The 19,357-nt window shown below is 44.0% G+C and overlaps 1 protein-coding gene across 9 annotated transcripts in view; it reads left to right on the top strand.

Annotated features, from left to right (window-relative positions):
• PTPRT (protein tyrosine phosphatase receptor type T) overlaps positions 1-19,357 on the top strand; it is a 1,110,571-nt gene that overhangs the window by 381,874 nt on the left and 709,340 nt on the right. For all 9 annotated transcript variants that reach the window (XM_055373001.2, XM_019017483.4, XM_019017481.4 and 6 more), the window contains exon 3: positions 17,034-17,305. In XM_055373001.2, coding sequence (XP_055228976.1) covers positions 17,034-17,305 — 272 coding nt within the window. The remainder of the gene's footprint in view (positions 1-17,033; positions 17,306-19,357) is intronic.

The following is a 19,357-nucleotide window of genomic DNA, read 5'->3' as shown; positions in this document are numbered from 1 at the left end:
TTGACGCAGACCTCAGGACATCATTAGCCAACTCCACGGGGAGCTAAAATGGCCCATCCGAGTCTGCAACGGGCAGGACTGGCTGAGGCTTTCAACCCTAGCCTCCATCAGTTGCTGGATGTGCAGCTCCCAGAAGGGCAGACCTTGGGAGTACACTCTGCAGCTGACACAGTCCCTGGAGGGGCTACTGCTAAAGACTGTGTGCCTAAGTGCCCTGGCAGCTGGGGAGACAAGTTGCTTTAAAGAGAGACCTGGGCAGGGCATCACCAGATGCACCATACCCATTTAGAGCAAGATGTCTTCAAGAATAAAATATTTATTCCGTGTCTCTGCATGCCTGGTACCATGTACATAAAGCTTGCTCAGTGAATGTTTAGCGGGCACATAATTAGTAAAAGAATGAATGAATGAGTGAACAAATGAATGGATATAAGGGTGTGGAAGAGATTGAAGCCCGATTAAGCAGGAATTTCTTCAAATAATTTCTATACAAGTGGAGAAGTTTCGCCCACACCTGTTGTCTATGCTTTTGGCCCTGGGCCGTAGTATATCAATTTTGGTCAGGACAAGGGAAAAGTGGGGCATGGCTTAACCCTTGGTGTAGGTGGTGAAGAAAATAACCAGAAAATCCCAAGAAGTAGATAAAGCATTGGATTTATGTGTTTGAAATGAGACAGTGCCACAGAGAGCACAGGGCTCGGGAACTCTTTCCACCATACACAGAGTCCATGGTGGAAATAACCTTAAGAGACTTTGGGAATCCCAACCTCTTGCAGTTTCCCTTAAAAATTCCTATGAGAACAGCACAAAAGCAACAGATCGTAGCAACACTGGAAAGTGAGACAGGCGAACTTTTGACAGAATCTGGGAGTTTTCCCTCAACTCCAAGGCTAATAGGAATGGTCGAAAAAACATAGCTCAGCCACCTATGCTGTGCCACTAACAAAAGGAAGATGTGCATCCATCCTTCTCTGTCCCTCTAGTAGAAGATAAAGGTCTGTACCAATTTAAATGGGACAGACATCCCTTTATAGCATGAAGAGGACTTTCTGAAGCACTTAATGTTCTATTGTTTTCCTCCCACCTTTCTTTTCACATCCTGCTCGAGGCTGAAACTCACAAATACAACAGGGCAAAAATTATCAGAGACATTGTGGCAGCGCATTGCATCTTGGAAGGTGTCGTTTTCACAAGTGCAGTGCTATAGGTGGGCTGGAAGGAATACTTCTGTGGATGGTGGTTTTTCATGTACACCATCTGTTCATAGTGTCAGAGAACCAGGCAGTGAGTGACAGAGAGGATCCAACCCCTGTCCTTCTGAATCTCATCATAGTTAATAATAATGGCTAACATTGATTGAGAATTTAGTATTTGCCTGGTACTAAGTCAGAGGTCAGCAAACTACGGCCTATGCATGGACCCCTCTGCTGCCTGTTTTTGTAAAGCTTTGTTGGAACACAGCCTCATCCATCCATCCATTTATCCATTGTCTCTGCAGTTGTCACACCCCAACAGTAGAATTGAGTAGTTGTAACAAAAACTTTTCGGCCTGCTAAGCCTAAAATATTGACTCTCTGGCCCTTTATGGAAAAAGTTTGTCAGCCTTTCTACTATTACCTGTATTAATTCAGTTAATCCTCAAGCTTAACTGAGGATCCTGTAAGGTTTGGGTTTTTTTTTTTTTTTTTTTTTTTTTTTGAGACGGAGTCTTGCTCTGTCGCCAGGCTGGAGTACAGTGGCTCAATCTTGGCTCACTGCAACCTCCGCCTCCCGGGTTCAAGTGATTCTCATGCCTCAGCCTCCCAGGCAGCTAAGATTACAATCGTGCGCCACCATGCCCAGCTAATTTTTATATTTTTAGTAGAGACGGGGTTTCACCACGTTGGCCAGGATAGTCTTGATCTCCTGACCTCATGATCCACCTGCCTTGGACTCCCAAAGTGCTGGGATTACAGGTGTGAGCCACTGCACCTGGCCAGGTTTGTCTTTTTATTATCTCCATTTTACAGATTGGGAAACAAAGACAGAGAAAAATCTATGTAATTTGCCCAGGGATGCACTTTAGGAAATGAGAGGGCTGGGTTTTGACTGCAGGGGTGTGGCTCCAGAGCCTGCATCTTCATTGCTGTGCTGTGCTCCTAAGAACAAGGCTGTAAGATTAAAAAAAAAAAAAAAAATCTTCCCTATATTAGGAATTAGGAAGTAGGGTGTGAGATATACCTATCTACCTGCCTTCCAAGTGTATATTCAAAAAGAGGATTTGACAGATGAGGGACAAACATGCTATCCTTGTGCTATTAGCAAAAGATGAGAAGCACTGGTCCACAGTATTTAGAAGGGAATAGGTCGAGACTCAATAAATTGCATACGGGCACATGATCTATACTATAAAAGTGATGCAGCATCAGAAATGCACAGGCTCAGAAAATAGACCATTCATAGATCCTTCCTGGGGAAATAATCGTTGCAAACGTACTTCAGAGCCTCGAAAGATGAGCTAAAAATCAATAATTTTAAAAGCGGTAATCATGGCATGAAAAACTGGCATGCATTCCCTGGGGGGCATCTACAGGAGCCCTATTCAACTTGTTTCAAAGCTCTTGAGGAGCATTTTCATCTCCGCAAACTGTCTCTGATGAAGTATCTTCACTGTTTTGTTCACAGCTGTACTCCCGGGGCCTACAACAGTGCCTGGTGTGGAGCAGACACTCAATATACATTTGTTGTGAAACTAACCTGCAACATCAGTGAACAGGCAGCCCTGTTGAAGGGGTGCTTGCTCCTTTCTCATTGGAATTTGGATGTAGCTTCAATGCAGACAAGGCCACTACAAACTGTTATCCCCCATTAAGCCTCTTCTTCAGGAAAAATTTACCAACCACAGTCACAAACCCAAGTAAATGCCATAACTCCTTGGAAAGCACTAACCTATGCCAGGAAATGAGACTGTAAGGAAATACCTCAAGACATGTGTGGCTGTCTTTCCGTGAGGACTTGTCACTCCTCCTTTCTACTTTTCTGTTTGTTTCCCCATGTATTGTTTTATAGTTAAAAAGAATATTTTCCCATGCTCCCTCTAAATATGATGTTCCGTCATCTCTACAGAAACCCTCCTAGGACTGCCTTAGATATCTCTTTGGGTGATGAACACAGTAGGGCTCTAGAAAGCTTATTAGGAGTTAAATTCTGTCCCCACCAAATTCATATGTTGATGTCTTCACTCCCAGTATCTCAAAATGTGACCTTATTTGGAAGTAGTCATTCTAGATGTAATTAGCTAAGATAAAGCCATATTGGAGTAGGGTGTGCTCTGAATTCGATGTGACTGGTGTTTTTTCCTTAACAAATGGAGACAGATGCACACAGGGATAAACCATGTGAATCTGAAGGCAGAGCTAAGGAAGAGGGGTACATCTACAACCCAAGGAATGCCAAAGATCGCCAGCAAACCACCAGAAGCTAGGGGAGGGCATGGAACAGATTCTCCATCACTGGCCTCAGAAAGAACCAACCCTGCTGACACCTTGATCTCAGGCTTTCAGCCTCCAGGACTGTGAGATGATCAACTTCTGTTGTTTCAGCCACTCACTTTGTGGTCTTTGTTATGGCGGCTCCAGGGAACCCATTCAGCTCATTGCTTCCCTGGCAGTTGTCAGCACTAGAGCTGCCTCTACTTCCTGATTTTGTCTTGTTCTCTTTCCATCTGGGTCCAGGTTCTACCGCAGGGCTTGGTGGAACTGACAGAGACAGTATCTTTGGTGGTCTAGAGTGCAGAGACCACTTGACTGGATGAGGTGGACAGCAGCAAGAGGAAGGGGAACCCAAGAGATGGTTGGGGTCTGCATTGTGGTCAAGGGGGATAGTCCAAAGTGCATTTTGGTACAAAAAGTGGGACAGGGGAGGAGGGCTAGGGATGGGGAATGGGAGAAAGGTAAGACTGAAATAGGAAACTAGCTTTGCAGCTGAGAGGATGGGGGCAGGTGGAGGAGTGAGGGATGAAAGGGGAAGAGTGGGTTCAGGATGAAAACCGTAGAAAATCTAGGGGTTCAGGTGCTTGATTTCAAGAGGCCTCAGTTGATGGACACATCCTAGTGGCTTCAGGGACTCAGTGGGTCTGGGAGATGCCTTCTGTGTCATTTCTGTGAGTCGTCATTTTCTCCTGGTGTCCATTTCCTACCTCCTGGCACACCAGGGCAACTATGGTGCCTCAGCAATAAGGGCCCCACTCCCAGCTGGCCCTCACTGGGGTAGGGATTGGAGTCCTTTCCAGAAGTGCATGTGGGAAGGCAGTTTCAAGAGACGCAATGTAGGGCAGTGGTCAAGAACACAGGGTAGGCCAGGCGCGGTGGTTCACGCCTGTAATCCCAGCACTTTGGGAGGCTGAGGCTGACAGATTGCCTGAGGTCAGGAGTTGTAGACCAACCTGGCCAACATGGTGAAACCCTGTCTCTACTAAAAATACAAAAATTAGCTGGGTGTGGTGGCACATGCCTGTAATTCCAGTTACTTGGGAGGCTTAGGAGAATTGTTTGAACCCTGGAGGTGGAGGTTGCAGTGAGCCGAGATCATGCCACTGTACTCCATCCTGGGCAACAGAGCGAGACTCCTTCTCAAAAAATAAATAAATAATAAGTAATTAAAAAAAGAGCACAGGCTCTGGACCCATGCTACAGTGCTGTGGAATCTGGTAACCTGTCCTGTCCCTTCTTGGGAAAACCAGGGAACATCCAGTGGACAGGAACTGGCATGACCGCCAGGTTATTGTGGTCTACCCTGATAGGCTGAGGCTCAGGCAACGTCTCTGGGGAAAAAAAGTGGTTCTCCAACTTGAGTGGGTGTCAGCATCCCCTGGGGGACTTGTTAGAACCCAGATGGCTGACCCCACTCAGAGTTTCTGGTCTAGTCAGTCTAGCTTGGGGCCCAAGGATTTACTTTTTGAGGGGTTCCCCATGACGTTGATGTATCTGGCTCAGGGCCACACTTGGAGAACCACTGGCAAAGAGAGATGTTCCTTGTTGTCAACAGCACAGAGATGTTCCATGGCTTCCTGGTGCCTTCTAGGCCCACTGCGTCTGTGGACAGTGAGACTGGGACCTGCCTTACCCTGCTGAATTCTAGGGTCAGTTATCTCACTGTTGTAGTCGAAGATCTGCGTGAGGGCTCAGAAATGCCGCTTCTGCCACCAATGATCACGGTAGCTAATTCTTAACATGTCAGGTACTATTCTAAGCATGTAACATATAGACCCATTTAATTCACGTAACAAGCCTAGGAAGCATGTACAACTTTTGCCATCATCGCCTCCATTTTTCAGATGGAGAAACTGAGGCTTATAGATGTTAAGTATGTTGCCCAAGGCCACACAGCTGAGAGCTGACAGAGCTGGGATTTGATCTGGCAGTTTGAGTCAACAGTCCATGCCCTTATCCTTCATTGTTCCACTGATCATGCAGGAGAAGGGAGGCAAGAAATGACCCTTGTAATGTTGGACAAGTTATCTGGCCTCTCTTTGCCCTCATTTTTACCTCAAAAAAGGAAATACCTTTTCCAATCTTAGAAGAAAAAAATACCTTTACATTAAAAAAATAAGCTGTCAGGATTAATTGGATAACAGCTGTCAAATTCTTGTAGCTCCTTAGAGGATGGTAAAATAGGAGGAATAATTATTGTGCTATTTTCTTTGCAGACCCTAGTACATTTGGGGGAGTCAATAAGTGTCTAATTATATTCTTGGTAATTAGCAGTAATGGGAAGAAAATGGCTCAGGCTGTTGGAGTTGGGCAGAGGGAGAGTCTTCATGTTTAATGGCCAGTGGCCAAGACCTCCTGCCCCTGAGAGAGGTAGGCAGGGCGTGGCCCAGGGTAGGAGGTAGTTTAACAAGTTAGCACCCCTGTGGTAGCACCATTTGTTGATTCGCCCAAATTTTTGGGTCCCTGCCCTATCAGGGCTGGGGAATTAGAGACCAGCTAGTCCAGTGGTTATCAAAGTGTGGTCCACAGATCAGTCCCATCAGCATCACTTAGAAACTTGTTAGAAGTGCAGATTCTTGGACTCCACCCCAAATCTACTGGGTATGGGACCCGGCACAGTTTAACAAGCTTTCCAAGTAATTCTGATGCACCTGCAATTTGGGAACCACTGTTTCAGAGAAAATGATACTGATCTTGGAGTCAGATACACCTCAACTTGAATGCTGGCACTGCCACCCTTTGGCTGTGAGACTCTGGGCAAATCAGGGCACCTCTCTGAATATCAAGTTCCGTATATATAAACTGAAGGGTGAGAGGTTAGAGAAGTGGTCTGTAAGGCACTTGCATTCTGTCTGCAATTTCTTCTAGCCCCCCACAAGGCAGAAACTGTCTTGTTCCTTGGCTTTGAAACAGGCTATTTCATCTGCATGGAACATTCTTTCTGTTCCCTTTTCCCCTGTCTGACACCTACATAACTTAGACCTCAGCCTACAGTTTATTTGCTCCAGAAAGTTGTAGGTGTTTTCTTTTTATATTTCTTCCCCCAAATCAAGTCTGGGTTCTTGCCTTGTCATAGAACTTTCCACATTCCTGTAATGGCTCTTTGGAAGTCTGTGATCTCTAAGAGGATAAAAACTCTTCCATGCTGACTGCTGTTCCCCTAGTGTCAGACACATAGTAGGTGCACAAATAATACTTGTGGTTAGAACAAATTTTATTAACTTGATGAAATGCTTGACTTTGGTGGATTTCATAAGGAGACTGGTGGAGGGGTTAGCCTTCCTGTATGGAACCACCTTGGGGAAACTGAGGCATAGAGGTACCAGTGGAGTTAGGGATGCAGTGGCAGAGAGAAGCCAGGGGAGAAAGCCAGCTCCAGTAGTTGAGGATTTGAGAGGCGGGTGCTGTGGAACTGGGGGCAATCTTTAGCAGACCTCCATGGGACCCCTTCCGCCTGGTATCAGCGTTAGATGGTGTGATACACGCACCTTCAGTGCTTGCGGCATGGGCTACTAGTGAAGAGCAAAATAATGTGATGGCATCTGGGCAGCACACACAGTAATAAGTCACTCCTAGTATCCCCAGGGCAGGCATTTTGCAAAGCTCAGAGTAACTCTTAGCTTCTGTTTATTATTTATTTATATATTTATCTTGGACAGGGTTACGGAGCTCTTTGAGAAATAGATGGATGCTCTCCCCAGGAAGAAAAAAAGAGCACAAAGACACAAACATTCCCCACTGTCGACCTTGCCACTCACTGGGTATGTGAGGAGGTTGCTTTCGGACCCAGTCGTGGTAAGGGAGATAAAAGCCTCAGGTGAGGGGAAGGGTAGACTTAAATACTTGATGTCTCTCCCAGCCCTGGCATTTTAAAGCTTGGCAATAATAGCGATGACCCAATTTAGTAATGTGAAGGCAAGACAGCACCATTTTAACAGGATTAGTCATCTCTTCTTTTTGCTGTCTTTTCTCCCCCTTTCCATTTGTGTCTTTTCCCATTGCAAATATACGAGATAATAATCCAGTATTTTCTATGGAGCATGGCAAACATGCTATATATAAGACACAGTTGAACATTCTGTGAGTGTAATTGGAGCATAAATGTAACTAATCAAAATATTATCATGCCAACGGATGTGTGAAGAGTTTGGAGATTTTAAAATATATATATTTTAGTTCCATGTCATTTCCATTTAGAGCTGCAGAAGCAAGGGACTCAGCCCAATGAATGTCAAGAACAATTTGGGGTCTGACAGTGTTCCCAGCAGCCCTGTTGTTCTCTTTACTCTTAATATGGCAGCAGCTTGACAACTGACTTAATTTTTGTTCGTTCTTTCCATTCTTTACCCCTCTTCCTGCATGAACCAGCTCCCCAGAGCAAGGCCAGCTAACTCCAGGGAGTTTATGATCACTCCTTGCCATCAGACACAACGTGCCCACATGTGGTGTGTAGCCTAGCAGCTAAATGAGAATTATAACTTCCTAGGTTTGAATCCTGGCTCTGCTACCAGCTGTGTGGCCTTGAAAAAGTCACTTAAACTCTCTGTTTCTCAGTTTTCCCAACTGTAAAAGAAGAATGATAGTAGTCACTACCTCATAGGGTTTATATAAGAATTAAACAAATGAATCTTAAGTAAAACATGATGGTATGTGTTGGCTGTTGTTATTGTTAAGAGGAGGAGTGACTGAGAAGATAAATAAATTCTCATGAGAACACAAAAAGTACTGCATTCCTTTGGGAACAAGACCCAAGGAGAAGGATCTTTCCTTCCCACCCCTTCTTCAGAGAGAGTCTAGGTAGAAAATCCAAGCCAGCCTGGGCTCCTAACTTACCACTAACTAGTCAGGTAAAGTCGCTGTAAAGTCTTGGAAACAGACTTCTGTAGCTGGAAGGAACTTTAAAACCTCTACCTGTATATATACCTGTTTTGCAGGTGAAGAAACAGACAGAATTCTTGCTTACGGGGCAGTGTGTGGTTAAAATGGGTGCATAGGAAGAGGTGAAGAGTCTGAAGGGAGAGTAGCATTATCTGACCTTCAGTTTCATCTGGACTTTGCCAAATGAATTGTCTATTTCCAACATCAAAGAGCAAATCGGTCAAGACCTTATGTTTTACAGTTTATGTTGCTGAGTTGTCATTCTGTTGTGTTTTGGGTTCCATTGTTTTTCCAACAATAACATTTAGTTTTGCTCCTGGGAGATTGAATTGAATTGTTGGGGAAGGCAAGTTATGAAGTAGTAAAGGGAGATGCAGGTCCCAGTATGCCCTGCAACATTGTCCCTGGGTCTGTTTTCATCACATCATCATTGGAAGGACCAAAAGAAGTATGCTGGGTAAAAAGTCTTTATTTTCACTTTTGCTTTTGTTTGGGAGGTCAGGAGGGATGCAAGCTTATGTAGGGGTTGCATGTAGTTTACATGTTATTCTGCTTTGTCTCCATAATCTTTCGCCTCTTCTCTCCCCCTGCTCAGTACCTCTTCCCTCGCCTGCATTTCATGTCTCCTGCTTCTCCATCTGCCTCTTTCCCTTGTTCCCCTTCCTCCCTTCTTCCCTTCCATCCATCCTCTTCCCCTTTTCCCTCCTTTCTTCATCTTAGTTTTCATTACTCTTTTGTTTTCTCCTTCTTTTCTTTCTTCTTCCCCTTCTCCATTCCTTCTTTGTCTTGTGTCTCTCCCTCTTCCTCTCTGCCTTCCTCTTTTTCTCAGAAAGTGTAAAAGAATGCAGGCGGCTAGGGATTTGGTCTTTGAGGAAAAGACCCAAGTGCACACAAACTCCCTGCCTGACTCTGCTTGCATTAGGGTATCCAGCAGGGTTAGCAGAGCCTCTCCACCAGTGCGCCTTCAAATCCAATCACTGGGGGTTAATACCATATTTAAACGACATTATCCACAGCTACATGGATTATTAGATAGTTGTTTCTTCAAAAATTGCCTTAACAAATTTGCATATGAAATGCTGAAACCCCAACTTACTGGTCTGAATGAATGATTACAGAAATGCTTATTACTTGTTCACGTAAAGTGACAAAATGTTCACAATATTCAATTGCTTTGAAGTTTCAGGATGTATCTTTTTTTGTTTTAAATAGGTATTATATATCCATTAAGTTCCAATTAACACCACCTCCCCATTTTCTGGTATATTAGAAAAGCAGCAGATTTCTTTTTTTTGACACTTGATAATTAGATTGCTTTCATAGATAATAAGAATAATGTTGAATGATATGTTTATTGGTATGGCTGTTGGTCTATTGTTATGTTTGCAATTGGCTTGATGATTATTAGTTTTCATGGTAATACTGGTAGCACTATCTGCTTCTCTTGCACCTACATTTTCTCACTTGAAAGTGCATTGTGCCTTTTGATGTCTTTGTGCCACTTTCACTTTTATTATGACTAGATAGCTAAATTTCATCATTATGGACTTTTAAATTAGATCCTGTTTAAAATACCTATAATGGAAGTATGCACTCTGAAGTATAGGAACAACAATTCAGAAGTGCCTGTTTCCTGGACATTAGCGAAAGCCATGTAGGGAAAGTGATATTTAAGTAGTTTAATGAAGGACCATGGCTGAGCTGGGTGGCGTGGATTTCAGGAAGGGTATCACCTGGGCAAAAGCCTAGCAGCAGGGACATGCGTAGGATGTTTGAAGTGTGTATTAGTTTCCTATTGCTGCTGTAACAAATTACAACAAATTTAGTGGCCAAAACCCCACACATTTTAATCTGGACATCAGAAGTCCTAAGTGGGTCACACTGGGGTACATTCAAGGTATCAGGGCTGCATTCTTTTCTGGAGACTCTAGGGTAGAGTTTGTTTTCTCACCTTTTGTAGTTTTTTTCTGGCCACCTGCAGTTTTTGGTTCATGGCTCCTTCTTTCATCTCAAAGTAAGCAGCATAGCCTCCTCAGATAGCTCCTCAACTGTGATTCTGACACTCCTGGGCCTCTTGTCTGCTTAAAGAACCCTTGTGATTACATTGTGCTCAGCTGGAAAATCCAGAATAATCTCCCCATCTCAAGCTTATCTGGTTAATAACCTTAATTCCATCTGAACCTTAATTCTCTTGCCATGAAAGGTAACGTATTACAGGTTTCAAATATTAGGATATGGACATCTTTGGGAGGCCCTTATTCTGTCTACCACAAAGTGGCCGAGGACTGTGTTTGGAGGGGAGGGTGGGGGAGATAGTCTTCATATAAGAGGCAGGAGGGGTGGGGGTCAGGATGTGTAAGGCTCCAAATATTCTCATGAAAGACCTTGGGCTTTATAGGAAGTGGGGAATTTCCTATAAAGGAGGACCTCAATGGAAGTTGAGAACATGTCACAGTTGGCTTTGTATCTCAGAAAGATGGTGCTGACTACTGTTTTATTGGATGGTGAGAGAATCAAGGACTAGACTGCTTAGGAAGTCGTTGCAAAATAAACAGTTTCTGACACAAATGCCATGGACCTGAATTAGGCCAGTGCCAAGGGAGTGGAAAGGAAGAAGATGGTCAGAGAAACAAAAGGAGGAGGCATCCCTGGACCTTGATGCCTTATCAATTGTGGGAGGTGGGGACGGGGCAGCAGATTTTACTCTGCCTCTCAGTGGATTTCTTACTATTTTCTTCTTCAGTCTATTAAGGTCTCCCTGCTACACTGAAACAAAACTTTAGGGGTATGGGAAAGACAGAAAAGAAGCTGTTTTTGAGGACCTACATGCAGCGATACTTAGCTACGCACTTTATACATAGTAGTTGTATTAATCCTCATGGATTACATGAGGCCACAATATGAGATGTGTTTTATAGCCATTTTATAGAAGATGGTACTTGAGAGTCAAAGAGTTAAGTGACTTGTTTAAGATCATCAGAGAGAAGAGATGTATCTTGGGTTCCAGTTTATCCCAGGGGCCCCTTGTTAGAAGCATCCTACGTTGTCCTTGCTCACCAGGGCTTGGGCCTCAACAAACAGTTGTTGAACTGCCTGTCAAAGCTGAGGCTGGGAATGCCCAACGTGTGTGCACATACTTCTCCTAAGTCATGTGACATGTAGAATGCCTAGGACTTCTATGCTTCTGCTTCCTGAAGGCAACATATGCTCTTTTCCCTCTTAAATAGCTATCTGGGAAACCACTTCTGTGGCTGTACGGCTCGGGCAAGGAACGGCAGAGTTGTCTGCAGTAGAAACTGAAATCGGAGTCAGAAAATCTGAGTCTAAATCTTTATCGTGTTGGTTGACCTTGGCCAAGTTACTTGTTCCCTACTGGAGTTTATAAAATGAGTAGGTTGGGTTAGTTAAGTTCCTGTGACTCACCTGGATGTAATTTGTTATGCTTTGGTAAGTAATCCACAACTTCAAGACCAGTGCTATCCAACAGAAATTTCTGTGACAATGGATGTATTCTACACCAGCACTGTTCAATATGGTATCCACCAGTCATGTATGTCTACTGGGCGCTTGAAATGTGGCTAGTATCTCTAAGTAAATGATTTTTTTTCTACTTAATTTTAATTATTTTAAATAGGCATATGGTGTTATTAGCTACTGGTTAGGAAAGTGCATTCCTAGACCCTGTAGTCTCTGCTTTCTAAGAAGGAATAATTGGTTTGAGTATTTACCACTTTCTGGCTATGTGGCTTTAAGAAAATGACTTTACCTCTCTGTTCCTTCGTATTCCTTGCTTTAAAACAGAGATAGTGTGGCACCACCTCATTAGGGTGCTAAACAATGCTTAGATCAATGCCTGGCACATAAGAAGTTCTCAATAAACATAAGGTTTTATAAACGGCATTGGGCTCACTGTTACCTGCTGTTGGCTATCTGGTATAAAATTAGCATTTATTAAGTACCGTTTTTACTTAATATTCACTGAAAACAAACAACTTTGATCTGTAGGTTTCATTATCCCATTTTATAGATGAGGACATGGAAGCCCAGGGAATTTTACTGACTTGCTCAAAGTCACACAACTAAGAAATGCCAGAAGCTGGAGTGAAACCCAGTTTCCTTAATTGAAGATCCAGGACTTGTTTCATGTCACCGCAGCTGCTTGGCTTTTGGCAGCATTTGAGGCCCCACCAGCATCCATTCCCTTCAAGTAGGTGCTGGCACTGGGAGCTGGTGGGGCCACCTGTCTGCAGGGACCATGCTGAGCTCTTGGTGCCCAAGGCCCTCAGCTGCCAGTCGCCCAAGCACACTCATGTAATCTTAATGAACAATGTGCAAAGCCATTAAAAACTCAATTAGGACTTTCTTTTTACTGCCGACGTGAGGAAATGCAATCCTGAGGTGCTCATGTGTAAACACAATAGCCGCCATCTGCTATGGAGAAGCATTTTGCCTCCAAAAAGGGGATCTGTGTTGCAGACACATCAATAACGAGGCGCTTATCAAGGCATTATTATGCACGAAGGGGAAAATGCAAAATTTATGGCCAGCCAGAGAGTACTTCCTGGTTTAATTCCACAATTTTCAGTGCTATGTATAATAACTATGAGGAAACTAATGCTGTTTTATGTTCCTTATCACGTTAGTAGATTTTTTTTTTTAAGGGAGAAGGGAAAAGAATGTATTTACAGTCTTTCTCTTTCTTGTTTCTGACTGATCTTGGCGTAATGGCTGGCTCATTTTTGATCTCCAGGAAACTGACAGCCCTGGGATGATATTAATTATGCCAACCTGTTGATCAAAGCGGGCCCCACAGAGCTGATGATATACAAGGGTTTTCACTCCTGAGCAATCTCTAGTGGCGCGCTTGAGCTCAACTTGCAGATAGGCTCCCTTCCTTTCTGGAGGGTGTGGTCAGACCTATATAAGGTGGGCTACATGTGGAAGGGGCTAGAGATGGCCGCTGGATCCCACACCCCACCCCCAAGACCTTACACTAGCATTGCTGGATGCTTCTGTGCCTTTGCCTGGGCTATTCTATTTCAAATGCCTCCGAAGTTACCACCAAGGCTTGCTGCTCTTAATGATATCCTTAGGTAGCCTGTCTTGCAACTTTGCTTAGTAGCTACTGTTTCACATCTTATTGCCTTAAATAAAGGGACTTGTAGCTGAATAATAGTTTATTCCCTTTTTACTTAAAATCCAAGATGAGTGCTCCTGATAGGTGGGTAGCCTTCTGTGTGGTTGTGCTCATTCAGGGAACCTGGCTTCTTTTATGGTGCACTGCCCTCCCCTAGGCTCTTGAGATCCGGGACATTCAGCTGGTAGATGGGAAAATAGAATGGGCCAATGATTCTCACTGCTTTATGTACATGCCGATCACCTGGGGATCTTGATAAAATGCAGATCCAGACTCAATAGGCCTAGGGGTGGATGTGAGATTCTTGTTTCTCACAAGCTCCCAGGTGATGCTGGGCTGGCTGGTCCAAGGACCAGTCTTTGAGAGGCAAGATCATTTAGTATGGAGGTGTGGGGGTGAGAGGGAGGCAGCTTTTACCAACCAGGCCTGGAAAGTGGCACACATCATACTCATGCCCCATTATCTAGAACTCAGTTGCATGTCCCCCACCAAATGCTAAGGGGAGGCTGGAAGACATAGTCTAGCTGTGTGCCCAGAACAATGTTACAGGGTTGTGCATGAAGCTACATGGAACAGGGCAATCTCTACCTCCTCAGCGAGCCTGCCCTGCTACCGAAGCTAGGATGGAAAGAAGTGGGATCATGAACTGGTGGAAGGAAAAACTTCCCAACTTTCTCTACAGTGGATTGTAAGGAGCCAAGGGTACATGAGCCCGTGGCGTGAATTGGCAGGAGGACAGGAGCTGAAATGTACATGCGGGTATCATGGGATTCAGAGAGGAGAGACACTTGGCTTCTCAGGCTGCTGCCTCTGCTGGGAGATGTGCTACTCCTCAGTGGCAGAGGCAGTCACAAACCCTTGTGGGGCTTGTGAGTTGCTACTTACCTGCCCAAGGAAACCTTTTGGAACCCTGTGGCATGTAGGCCAGCGGACAGATATGGGCATGGATGCAGGCTCGGTCTCATCTCTAAGCCTCAATTTCTGCCCCTATAATTGCTCCTTTTTAGCTGCCCCATTGTGAGTTTATGATAATTCAGTAACTTCTCTGACATAGAGACATCTCTCCACTTACCTTGTGTTACTGCAAGGCCATAAAACTGGGACGCGGCCGGGCGCGGTGGCTCACGCCTGTAATCCCAGCACTTTGGGAGGCCGAGGCGGGCGGATCACGAGGTCAGGAGATCGAGACCATCCTGGCTAACATGGTGAAACCCCGTCTCTACTAAAAATACAAAAAAATTAGCCGGGCGTGGTGGCGGGCGCCTGTAGTCCCAGCTACTCGGGGAGGCTGAGGCAGGAGAATGGCGTGAACCCGGGAGGCGGAGCTTGCAGTGAGCGGAGATCGTGCCACTGCACTCCAGGCTGGGTGACAGAGCGAGACTCCGTCTCAAAAAAAAAAAAAAAAACTGGGACGCCTTACTCAGAAACAGCAGGCAAAGACACCCGCACCTTTGTTCCACTTCCAATGGCTCCTTCCCCAGGCGGTGCTACATTTTCTGAAATCATGACTTTTGCGGCAACATGGATGGAACTAGAGACAATAATCTTAAGTGAAGTAACTCCAAAACAGAAAATCAATACGGCACATTCTCACTTATAAGTGGTAGCTAAATAATGCGTACACATGGACGCAGAGTGTGAAATGATATTCACTGGAGGCTTGGAAGAGTTGGAGGGTGGGATGGGGGTGAGAGATGAGAAATTACTTAATGGATACAATATACATCATTTGGTTGCTAGTCAAACTAAAAGCCCAGACTCTGCCACTATGCAACATATCCATGAAACACAGCTGCACTTGTATCCCTTATATTTACACACAAGTTTTTCTCATTGGTAGGATGGCGAAAACCTGATAGCCACTGGTTCAGGTTTCTCTGTGCTTTTCACCTGGCTACTTTTTGGTACAAGCCCACCCAACTATCCTAAGTGGTCATCCCAGTAAGACAACTGTGGCCCTAGGGATCTGGGCACAGTTGGAGGGTGGGTCCATGGCCATCCGCCTGCTCTGCATGGTGGTTCAGGGGAAACATGCAGAAAGTCTAATTTGGCCTTAAGTCCAAGTTACTTTGTGAATAATAATGTGGAGGTTTTGAACTCCTCTCTCTCTGTCTCTCCCTTTCTATCTCTCTCATGTCTGTTTTTAAATTCACTCAGAACCTGAAGGAGACAGGGTTTGATTGGTACCTTCTATAATCCCAAGAAGTTATGGGTTTCCCAGCACTTATTAACTGGGAGCTGTTCGTCTTTTTGGTATTAGGGTGAAAGAATGAGGTGACTTTTAGCTATTGAAGTAGCTCAACTTGGCTGAGGATAAGTGGTCTTAAGGTTTCTTTTTGAATTGAAGATTTTAGTGGTTTTCTAGGTGGAAACTGTCCTTCTAGAATCACCTGAGTTTATCTGCAGTGTTCCATGATGCAGTTTATTTCATAGAATCATAAGACTCTTAAGTTCAGCCCTCCCAGTTGCTTGTGAAATTTCCTTAATCATCTCTTTAATTTGTCCAGGCTCTGTTTTGCCACCTGCTTTGGTGGGGACTCACTTTGTCTCTGGCCAGTCCATTCTATTTTGCACCAACTTTACTTGTTAGAAAGTTATTTGTACACTGAACTGAAATGTACCCCCTCATGGTTTCTTTCATGAGTCTGCCCTCCCAGGCAGCTTTATCAATAAGCTATTGTCACAATAAAGCTGCATGACACAGTGAAAAGAAACTCAATGGCAAACAACAATAAGCATTTATTCTAGCTCTCATGGAACTGTGCATTGATTGTAGATTGGCTGATCTAGGTTGGGCTTTTGGGCCATGTGGCTGTGATTCCAGCTGCAGGGGTGGCATGGCTTGGTTCTTTACGATCAGTTCAAGTCAGGTATCCTCCATGTGTGTATTCTTGATCCGAAGCTGAAAGGGGCAGCAGCTACTGGGGGCACATCCTTTTCATGAAAGGCAGCAGTAGTGCAAGACGGCAAGCCCAGCAAGGCAAGCACATTTTAACCTTTGCTTGAATCATTCTGTTAGCATCCTATTGACCAAAACAAGTCATATGGTGGAGCCCAAAGTCAAGGGATGGGGACATACCCTCTGTTTCTGCTGGAAGGAACTGCAAAGCCAGTGGCAAGGGACATGGATCCAGGGAGAGATAAAGAATTGGAAACAACCATTTAATTTGTCAAAGCAACTCAAAAGAGGCTCACTTCGTCTCTACAAGGCAACTTTTTGAATGCTTGGAGATGTTTTCTGCAAACAGCAATAGTAGCTATGTTTTCTGCAAATAGCAATAGTAGCACCTTGTAGAAATACTTCATACATGTTACCATCTCTTAATTCTTAAAACCACCTTATTGAATAGATTTTTTATACCCAATTACAGAAGAGGATACCCAGGCTCAGAGAGATGTGGCTTTTGCAGGGTTACCCAGACCCTTCTAGAGTGACTTGATCTCTGGCCACTCCTCTGGCCACCATGTTTATGGGTGTGACTGATTTTCAGAAGGATTTTCTTACTTTCTCTTTGTCTCTACTTCCCACCTGCTTTGTGGGTCTCCAGGATCTTTCATGATGGTGAACAGCTCTGGGAGAGCCTCTGGCCAGAAGGCCCACCTTCTCCTGCCGACCCTGAAGGAGAATGACACCCACTGCATCGACTTCCATTACTACTTTTCCAGCCGTGACAGGTCCAGCCCAGGGGCCTTGAACGTCTACGTGAAGGTGAACGGTGGCCCCCAAGGGAACCCTGTCTGGAATGTGTCTGGGGTCGTCACTGAGGGCTGGGTGAAGGCAGAGCTTGCCATCAGCACTTTCTGGCCACATTTCTATCAGGTATGGCATTTTACCATGGTTTTATTTTTGAAAATTTGTAATAAATCTGTACACCTTTGCTCTCCCTACAGGTGCTAGGTCTAGAAAGGACTTCATTTATTCACTCGTGTTTACTGCGCTTCTCCTCCTAGCCAAGCTCTGCAGAGGTGACCCAACACAGCCACTGTCCCACTTGAACTCATCATTTGTAGGAAAAGACTGATATGTAAATAAAATGACAATGTACCAGGATGCATGTGGCTCCTGAAGATGCTGGAGGAACACAGGCATTGATTCCTTTTTATAAAGTCAGTGCTTATGACATGATGAGGGAGGTACTAGTACTAGCCTATTTTATGGATGAAAAGATTGAGGTTCGGAGAGATGAAATAACTAGTCAAAGATCACCCTCTGGGGAATGGGGTGTTTGCTGGGGAAGGCAGTTAGGATGGTTTGTAAGAGGAGATGACATCTAAGATGAATCTTGAAGAATGAATACAAATTTATTTTAAAAGGGAGGGAGGGAAAGGCATTTGAGTTGTCACAGACAGTGTGTACAGTGAGCTACAGGGGTGGATGATAGACTATGGCAGAGTTTGGAAAGTCTAAGTTGTTTAAGGTACGTTGCAAAGGGGACAGACAGGGAGATCAGCCTGCAGGGACAAGCAGTTCATGGGGGGCTTTGAATGTCAGGCTAATGGATGGAACTTAGTTTAAAGCAGTGCTGCTCATATTGTCCATGGTGAAGGGACACTTCCTCTCAACTCATTGTGGAGCAATACTCTTATAAACCATGGTAAAAAAAAAAATCATGGCAATGACAGATTGTCGCAACAGTTCCTAAACCTCTCTCTCTCTCCTTCCTTATCTCCTTGTGAACTGAAGCACACAGTGCACAGATTGACACCAATCCATAAAGCATGCTTAGAGGAACATTTCTCCACATTGTCTTGGCTTGGGGCCATTGAAAGTTTTGTTTGTTTTTTTTTTTTAACAATGTTATTAAGGTAAAATGTACATATCACAGAATCCACCTATTTTAAGTGTGCAATCCCATGACTTCAGAAAACCTATTGAATTGTGCAACCATCATCATAAAGCAGTCCAGAACATGCTCATCATCCTAGTAAGATACACTGTGCTCATTTGCAGTTAGTCTCCACTTGCACTGTTGAAAGGTTTTAGGTTAGAGAGTGAGGCAGTCAGATCTGCATTTTGGAGAAATTTCTCTAGCATCTGAAGCAGAAGATGAACCGGTGGCTGGGGGCTTCTTAGACATCCTCCAAGTTAATATCCATGGTACAGTTCTTCCAGATTTTAGTGTTAGGAATACATGTATCTATTGAGATTGCTTGTTGGGTTTACCTTAATGAGACAGTTCAAGCTTTATTTCCCTTTTGCCTTGGTAACGAGAAATCAGAATTTAATACTCAATTACTCTCAATATTTAGACTGGATTTTTGCCATACATATTTCAATTTTATCCTCAATGGCTTGTGATTTCCTTTTAGAATAATGTTATTTTTCTTCATGATGCATTTCCTGAAATTCCTTTCAGAAATAGGGGAGAGGTAGTGATGATGATGGTAATGGTGGTGATGGTGATACCTACCGTTCATTGGGTGTTTATCGTGTTCCAGGCACAGTACAAAATGTTTCACATACATTACCTTGTTTAATCTTCACAACAATCCTTTGAGGCAGGTACTACATACCCATTTTATAGATGATGAAACGAAGGCTCAGAAATGGTAAGTGATAACCCAAGCTTGAACGGAGGTAGTGCCTTGTTTTTTACCCGTTTTGTTTGATTTCACTGTCTAAGCTAGTATAATCCAGTATAAATATAATGGGAACCACACATGTCATTTATAAACGTTTAGTAGCCACATTAAAAAGTAAAAGGAAATCAGTGAAATTAATTTTAGTAATATATTTTACTTAAACCAACGTATCCAAAATACTATCACTTGGACATGTAATCAATCTAAACAATTATTAGTGAGATGTTTTCTGTTCTCTCCCTGTCAATCTTTATAATTCAGTCTGTATTTTTCACTTACAGTAAGTCTC

The sequence above is a fragment of the Gorilla gorilla genome, chromosome 21, assembly GCF_029281585.2.
Source record: "Gorilla gorilla gorilla isolate KB3781 chromosome 21, NHGRI_mGorGor1-v2.1_pri, whole genome shotgun sequence".
NCBI lineage: Eukaryota > Metazoa > Chordata > Mammalia > Primates > Hominidae > Gorilla > Gorilla gorilla.
Note: the sequence above shows the minus strand (reverse complement) of the source record. Positions and strands in the feature narration are given on the sequence as shown.